Source organism: Geospiza fortis, unplaced genomic scaffold, assembly GCF_000277835.1.
Source record: "Geospiza fortis unplaced genomic scaffold, GeoFor_1.0 scaffold1105, whole genome shotgun sequence".
NCBI lineage: Eukaryota > Metazoa > Chordata > Aves > Passeriformes > Thraupidae > Geospiza > Geospiza fortis.
The window spans coordinates 237692-246409 of record NW_005054608.1 but is presented as its reverse complement, the minus strand read 5'-3'; the positions used below and the strand labels follow the sequence as shown (position 1 = coordinate 246409).

The 8718-nt window shown below is 34.7% G+C and overlaps 1 protein-coding gene across 1 annotated transcript in view; it reads right to left on the bottom strand.

The window, feature by feature from the left end:
• Nucleotides 1–552: 552 nt before the first annotated feature.
• Nucleotides 553–8718, bottom strand: part of LOC102041026 (contactin-associated protein-like 4) — a 205932-nt gene continuing 197766 nt past the window's right edge. The window contains 3 exon segments of the mRNA XM_031064606.1: nucleotides 553–3352; nucleotides 6324–6395; nucleotides 6764–6982. Coding sequence (XP_030920466.1) covers nucleotides 3159–3352; nucleotides 6324–6395; nucleotides 6764–6982 — 485 coding nt within the window. The 3' untranslated portion in view covers nucleotides 553–3158.

Genomic DNA, 8718 nt, shown 5'->3' with positions numbered 1-8718 from the left:
TTCTACATATATTTACTGTTGGAAAAAAAATCAGTATATTGTTGTCAATTTTAAACTTTTTAATACAAATTCTTTTAAAAAATATTTTCCTCACTTTATTTTAAAAAGTCTTTATTAACAGTGAGGTGAAAATCACACAATGGAATAGAGAATCAAAAAGGGACAGCACAATGTTCCATGACATTTTAGCGCACTTCGGTGCCACCATTTTTTTATCCCCATAGAAATGCAGCAAGTAATGAAAAATGCTGCTTCATTGATTTCAAACATGTATATTTTAGATTAAGGTGACAAACATGTGATCACTGTTCCTACGGATGAAAATGGGCATTTGCATCTTCAGGGAGACGTAACTGACTTATTCTACAAATCTACAGATGTTCATTCAACAAAATCCATATATCTTTTCCCTCTTAGAATCCCTCACAAAATAAAATGCCTTAAAATAAGTCTTTGAATGAGATAATGTGCCACTCATACAGGCATTTTTTTATCCTCCTCCGCCTTTTTATCTAGTGAAATAGGGATTTTATTAAGCTTTCCCCTTATTCATTTTGAACAAAATAAAGTAAGGAAAGACACACAATAAAACTTTGCAAGGCAATAAAACTAAGGGCAAGTGATTGAAAAGTTAGGTTTACATTCTTCCAACTTGTCTTGTTGTGGGTAAAATTTAAGCTTTCTTAGGTTTATATGAGCAACTCTCATGTGAGAGTTAAGATAAAAGACAACCTGTCTTTTATTATTCAATCAGAATATCTGCTTTGGTGTACTATAATAATCATCTTATAGGTTTTGTCCCACATTGTTACTACATCCCACAACGACAAAAAATAGAGTTGACTGGGACACACCCTGCAGGTGACTCTGTTGATATAAGTGGCACTAAGAGGTGGATACCTACATGTCTATAGCAGAAAGGGAAAATCTCCTGAAATGCAGAGGCTTTGGTTGCAGAGAAGTCCATGGGAGGGCTCCTCTTGAATTTAATGCAAATTAGGTCACAGCCTCAAAAAGGAGTCATAATTTTCACTTCAAAGTAAGTAGATGAGAAGGTTCAGACTAGTAAACTTAATAATTCAAAGTCTTCTTGTCATGGCTCACGTGAGGCTTTCACCTCCACCACTCCCCATCCACAAACAAGATATTTTCATCATATTTTATTAAGAATAGTTCAGTACTCTAGCCTTCCTAAAGGTGACCTCTTAACATGAAGCAAACTGTCTGAAATCCACAACATGGATACAGCTCTTGATCCTGGGTCCTCAGCCTGATTAATCTATCAGAGATGCAAACAGAATTGCAAAAATGAAAACAAGAAAGCACTACATGTTAATCTGAACAATTTATGGTTGCAGAGCATCCAGGCACCCAAAAAAAGGAAATGATTTTTCCTAAAAATTAAGTAAATCTGTATAGAAGGAAGGAGAAAGGAATGGTAGAATTCTGAAAAAAGAAAGTAAAGACTGATGGAAGAAAGTAAGTTTTAAATGAAAACATCTGCTGGACATTTATATTTACAATTACTATCTATGTAAAGAAATTTACATATTAAGGGTTTTGGCATACCATATCAGTTTTCCATATCTTTATAATGTTATTGGGCACCTATGATAAACATTTTCTAAACTGCACAATCTAGGGTCTAGTTTTGATTCTTTGAATAGAAAAACAATGACTGTTCTCATTGCTTTCAAAGGGAGTAGATATAAATAAATTCTGGAAGATATTTAAATTTCAAACTCAAGTTTACAAGGTCACAGAAATCTTGTTTGTTTTCTCAGATCCAAGCTCCAGACACCCAGTCATCTCACTAGGGAAAACTGAAAAATGGTTTGTGTGGGTCAGTTACCTAAATATTGTCATCTAATGCCATTTATAATGCCTTCTACCAAAAGACACATACCTTCTGTAGAATCTATGACATTCACATCAGGCCACATGGGTATTTCAGATAACCTATGGTGTCTGAAGTGAGCTTACAATCTTCTTTTTAGACAACTTAAACCTAGCCTTCATATCTAACAATTTGTTTGTACAATATAAATAGCTTTCATTTACTCTCTCAGCATAGTAAGCACCTTTTTAATTTTGAGTGGTGTAATCAGACTTTTTATCACAAAGGTATTGCAGGTACTATTAAGAGTGCAGAATGAAAGTGTTCATGTATTCCCTGTATAATTTCTATAACATTGAAAAAAATTAGACTTGAGGCCTGGAGCAAATCATAGATACAACAGTTTCAGAGAATACAACCCAGTTAGTGCACTGAGCATTACTTCTTGACAGAAGCATCATCACTAATTTCCAGGGACAGTAACCTTGACCATCTTTTGGTGTTTTCACTCTTGATAAATTAACTATTGATAGTCTTTTAGTTATCTTTCTAAGCAAAGGTCTTGCCTTTTCCTCCCCATTTTATTCAAAATGCCCAGAATGTGCATGAGTCTCTTGGTGCCATCACCTGACCATATGTGAAAATCTACTGAAAAAGAGATTTTAAAATATTTCAACCCACTGTACACTCTTCAGTTCTGCTAAGCCCGACAAAAGGAAGGGATAATGAAGATATCAGTCATATCCCAGGGTTAAAAAATACGGTTTGTTCTGGACATCAAATGCCATGGCTCACAAGCAGATGCTGACACCAGCCAACAGCAGCTCAAAAGGCATTTTCAGTTTGAGGAAGTAAGATGGATCACCATAATGCAGCACAGCAGAATTTCTTTAGTAACACAAAGTATTAATTTACCTTTCACCTTGAACAAAAAAAATCATCAATCAAATTTTAAAGAAAAGGATAGGAATAAATTCATAACAATTTTCCCATTCAAAAATCATATTCAGTGTGTACATTAAACTTCATTTGTAGAAGGTCACATTAGAACAGTCGGAAACTACCAACAATGAAATTGGTTACAATATCTAATTCACTGTTACATAAAATGCATTTACGGTATAATAGCTAAGGAATGCATGTAATTTAAAGAGGCCCGCTACAGCAATCACTGAGACTGAACATATCAAGTATAGTAAGTCTCAAATCCATTGCATTTAGAGTAGTGTGCAAGAACATCTTCTGCCCAGTGAGAGCCCCCTGGCTTAGCAAGAAAGTCAGACTGTCACATCATTATATTAGATTAAATCATTAATGACAATCAGAAGAAGTATTCCTTTTGATTTTCATTGGCTGTGTTTTGCATGCTGAGCTCACTTTTCAATGCAGATTCAGCACTGTCTTCATTTTCAGATCCTTTTGCCTCATTTTTTGAGTATATGCCTTTTTTTTTATAAATGCGTATGGCTATGGCTGTGATGCAAAGCAGGATGAATATAACAACTGCTATCACACCTACAAGAAGAAAAGAGAAAAAAAGTAATGAGAAAGGACAGACAAATAATAACACGTAAGCCAGAGAGCAGGACGAAGAAGGAATGACTACATCACATAATGGAAGGGCTTACAGGAAAGCCTGAGAAATGAGGACATTGCTGCTTTCAAATCAGAAAGAGCACTCTAGTATAAGTTTCATAGTGATTGTTTTGAAATTTTGCACCCTATTAATAATAATATAAAATCCACAGATCATTATAATTTCTGAAATTATTTGATGGAAAACCACTAGGGGCCTTATTTTCAATAAGAGGGTTTCTTTTTCTCCTTCACTATCAGGCCCTAGATCTCTGCTGGTTTGCAAACTCAAGCCACTGCAGATAAGGAACAGTAAGGTGAGATACTTCTCACAGAGATAAGCAAGACCTTACAGACTGCCAGCCCATCTCCTCTCTTCCTCATTCATAAGACCAGTCATAATGGTCTTAGGACTTCAGCTTCATGAGTTAGAAGATGGGTAGGAGAGGAATTTGAGGAGATGTGAAACAGAAGAGAAATGGATCGTATTTGTCAGAGGCAGAAAATAGGACTAGGCTGTTGGGATGGAGAGAACACTAAGCAGTCTAGGAAACAGTTATAATGCAGTGCCTCAGTAGACAAAGGGACAGTCTGTTGCACAACTTGGTCACCACTGCAAGAAAAATAAAAATACCTAGTCTCTTAGCACTGTACATAAATCAGAGCATCCAAAATTCGGTACATGCCTATTTTCTTGATCTCTACTATGAGCAGAATTGTAGAAATATAAAGGTTTTAATTCAGTAGATCCTTTTCTGAGATGGACTTTGCAATCTAAATAAACCCTGTTCTTATTTAAATTAACTACAACAGTAATTCTTTTATTTCAATCACAGTGGATGCTCTCTTTAAGGACTTTTCTATAAACTTGTTTTGTCTGAAGTAGCTGAACTGATACCCTTCTTAGCTATACTCATTTAAGGGTGTTTAGATGTTACTTAATGTTGCACAGATTGCTTTGTTTTGACTTTCAAACAAACACAGGCAGCAGAAAAATTTTGAGTGCCAAATTCTCAAATGTTTTAATAAAAAATTGAATCGTTATTATTATCTTAAAAGGATTGTACCTATTATAGCTTGAAGTTAAAAAAAATGCTTTGCTGTTAGCACACTTAAAAATCCCACCCACACTAAGTAATCTAGTACACAGTGATCTTTATGTACAGATACTTATATAAAAAAATATTAATCCTTTGAAACAGTAAAGCAAGTTTTGACAAAGCTAGACTTGCAAAAAACTCAGAAAACATATTTTTAAATTCTTACCTTCCTTGAAATCAATGGTACAATTCTCATTTGGTGTGTACAAAATCACCAAAGAGATACAATAAGTATCACTTTACAAGCAGAGAAGCTTCTAGGCTTAATGATCTCATTTTAGTATCTTGGGTACTACTCTCTTAAAGATCACTGGTCATGCAGTGCACTTTTGCATGCAGTGACCATAGCAGGTATCACTGTATAAATGGAAGACAAAAGTGACTAGAGGTTCTTATCCTAACTCAACCGTTCATAGACCTAAACAATTTTAACTTGAATGAAAAGCCTGGACAGTTTTGTTCTACTAAATTCCATTATTTCCTTTGTCTATGAGGCTTTAAAAACTCTCAGAAAGTAAATATTTTCAGAATTTAAATGACAGAGGCCCACTGCCCTTTCTGCCAAAGTATCTATGCAATTTGAAAAAGAATTATACTGCCAAAACATCATCTTCAAGTTTTATTTCCTCAGTTCCTCCCAAAAGAAGAAATACTCCTAGAAATTCTCACAGAGGATGATTGTCACAGGAGAAGACACTATGCCTTGAAAGAAAATTTGAACTGACAGAGACAAGTACATATTTCAATACTGGTAAAATGAGTGGAGTTTCTAATGAGGGTCCCCAATCCCAAACTGCTCCTATTGAGGCTCATTTGAGTACTTCTCATTTTTGCTAAAGAGACAGAACTGGTAGATTTCATGTGGGTATCCATATGAGATGGATCCTTCGTACAGGATTCACATGAGATGGGCAATCATCCAGAAAGGCATAGTGATGCAACCTGTACACCAGGTTCCTTTATCAGTCCTGTACCTTAAGCACACACATCTGTTGTAAACTTTATCTGACAGGCATGAACAATAAAGGGATTATCACCATATTCACTTCAGATGTAACTGAATTCTACATGGTTCTTCCTCTATTCCTCTGATAAAAAAAAAAAAAAAGTATTTTGAAAAAAAATTTATGAATGGTCATTTGTAGTTCTATTTTAGCCTGATAAAAATGTCCAAAAGAAATTGGAAGAAAATGAAGAAGAAATTGTATTTCAAACCAACTGTAATTATTTTTATTATTATTATTTTAACATGCATTTTAAGCTGTAAATCAACACAAGTGAGTCTTTCCAAGAGAACATTGCCTTCCAAACAGGAAACCAGGATGAAATTTCCTCAGACTGTCAGAGGATTGATCCAAGCAGTGACACCTCATATTCTCAAGAAAAAGTCTTTCTTGTTCAGATTTATTAAAGAAGATTTTAAACATGACTTTGTAGCAAAAGGTAATTTTTTGGCAAAGTCAAGAAGAAATGATGTTTCTTTCTTAAATATATGTTTTTTTCACAAGAAATCCAAGCACTTTTTAAAGTAGTAGACAACACTATTATGCAGGTTGGAATTCTGTCCTTACTACCCTGTTTTTCATCAGAATGTTTCAATATATAGCAACCCAGCATAAATTTATGTAATAAGAAGAGTGTGATCAATTGCATCTTAAAACAATGCTTGACTCCTGTCTACCAACTGTAGTAAAATGAAGAGCTTTCACTTGTTTCTGTATGCACACAAAACTAAACTGACTTCAATTCATCACTGACAGATTCAAGTTAGAAAGACAAATTTCCTGTGGATTTGTTACAGTCCCTATTACCTCCAATAATTGCAGAGTCACTTCTGATTGCATTAGCTAAGGGCTTTCCCTCATCTATTGGTCCAGAGTGATCTGCAGCAGAAAAAAAAAAAGAAGAAAAAAAGAAAATGACAGACAAATAGAAGACTTTTTTAAAGAAATTCTCACAGTCACACTTCATTTACAATATGATACAGTAGCAGTAGTATGGGTCAGTAAGCATGCATAGAACATCAATGTAGATGACACTTTGCAGAGATAAAAAGAAAAATGTAAACATTCAGATGAAAAGAGAAAGGTTAGAGAAAAGAAAGTAAGTACATATAAAAGAGAATTATTTACAAACTGCTCCTGAGATGTTAACCCGCATGGAAAAATAAAAAGTCAGTTGTGATTCAGGTCATGAGCATTCTATTTGGATTTTGCTTCAGAGATCAGAACAAGTAATAACCATAGGCTACCTGCAAATGAATGGGTTGTTTCACTTGATGTTGAGTCAGCTCCAGTTAAAGTACCACAGCTGGATTCAGTGAAACGCCCTTTTACAATGACAGGGGCTGAGCTGCTGTGGTGCAGTGCAGCCTTCAAAGGAGCAATGTGGTTGAACTGCACTGAAGATAGACAGCCAACAAACCCCTGAGAGTTTGCCTTCATAGTCTCCTCATCTACATCACTGTTTTCTGTTAATCAAAAGGAACAGAACACAATTAATCATAGTGCAAATGTACAAAATAAAGTGTCAGAAGAATAAATGAATAATTAACCTGTGTTCCTCTGAGTATATTTGAGTTGCAGCAACATATGTAGATTCACTGAATCTCCTTCTTGTCTGACTTTAATGAAAAGACAGTCAGATACATTCACACCTCCCCCTTTCTTTTGGACAGATGACAGTTGCTAATTTGCTGAGGGAAATGCTTTTAAATTCTTAGCAGAAGTTCCAAAGCAAAAAGTTTCTATTGTAAATAAAGTATTTAAATTCAAACGCAACAATTTTTCATTCTGCAAAAATATAAGACTGAAGAATGAATTCCAGAAAAATGCATTTTATTGGATTTCTTCTCATAAATAAACATTTTTGGAACATATTCATTCTATAGACTCATATATCTACTCCATTTCAGCACCATTCAGTCTGTCAAAGCAAAAACCCTGAAGATCTCAGATCATCCCATCCTGGAAATCCATCAAGATATTTTCTGTGAAATTTTTAAAAATGAATAGTGTTTCAATTTACTATGCATTTTAAAACGTGGTACCATTATTGATACCACAAAGTGGAGGAAAAAAAAAGAAAGAAGGTATCTCCTCACTTTTTCTCTTTTTTCTCTTGAGTTACCTTTCTAAATCCATGTGAAAAGTACTTTGCATGTTAGAACTCTGTTAATTCACCAGTAATGCTCACTAAAGCACCACTTTTGATACAGAAAACAAACAGCTTATTTACTCTGACAGTTCTAACTTAAGCAAAAACTCTAGAAGTACTAGTTATAAAAGGAGAACTCATAAAGGAAGTAAATTAGTAAATAAGAAAGGAATTTCATCTTATTAATATTCACTTCCAACATGTCACAGAACCCACAAATGAACTTGTGACCTTTACAATAACCACCATAATAACTATGTTTTACAGCGCACTCCTCAATAAAATTTAGGTTAATAGAGAAAAATGAGATAATGTGTTCAGGTAGAATATTGCAAAATAGCAGAGTAGCATTTTCTTCAATTAATCTCTGCTTATTGCAGTGATGATGGACTATGAGATAGAAGGGTGTCAGACAAAAGTCTGCTCACCTACACTGATGGATTACGTAAGATACTGGCTGTTTAACTGTCTCTGCTTTCTTTGCAGCTGTTTTCAATATCTGCCTCTATGCACTGAAGGATCTGCTAGGACGGGATATTTTAAGAAGAAGATTAACAATGAAGTGGCAAGAAAACATTTTCACAAACCCCCTGTGATAAAAATATATACCTCTAAATATGAGTCAGATTGAAAACCTCAAGAGGAGAGTGGTTTCTATTATTTTTTAGTTCCTATACCAATCCTTTACTAAACTACATATAATAGGAAAGGAAATAAAGGAATCCTTTGATTTCACTTGACTCCCTAACTAGAAAATATTGCTGGATAAAGTAAGGCTTTATATTGGATTAGGTAAGTTCCTCCTAAAGTAAAATTTAAGTGACTGAAAGTGGCACGCAAAAACACTCACAGGTTGTTTATTGTATGTTACAGTAAACTGAAGTTATGCAGCCTTAAGTGTTGGGGATTGGGTTTATTTCCTTTTGTTACTTTTTACTTACACAGTTTTTTCCCATAAGTTGCTAGGACACATTAACGGCTGGGTACTTAAGAAAACAAAAGAAGTGGCCACTGCTGCCACTTGGTGCTCCTCAGAGTCCTGCTGCGATC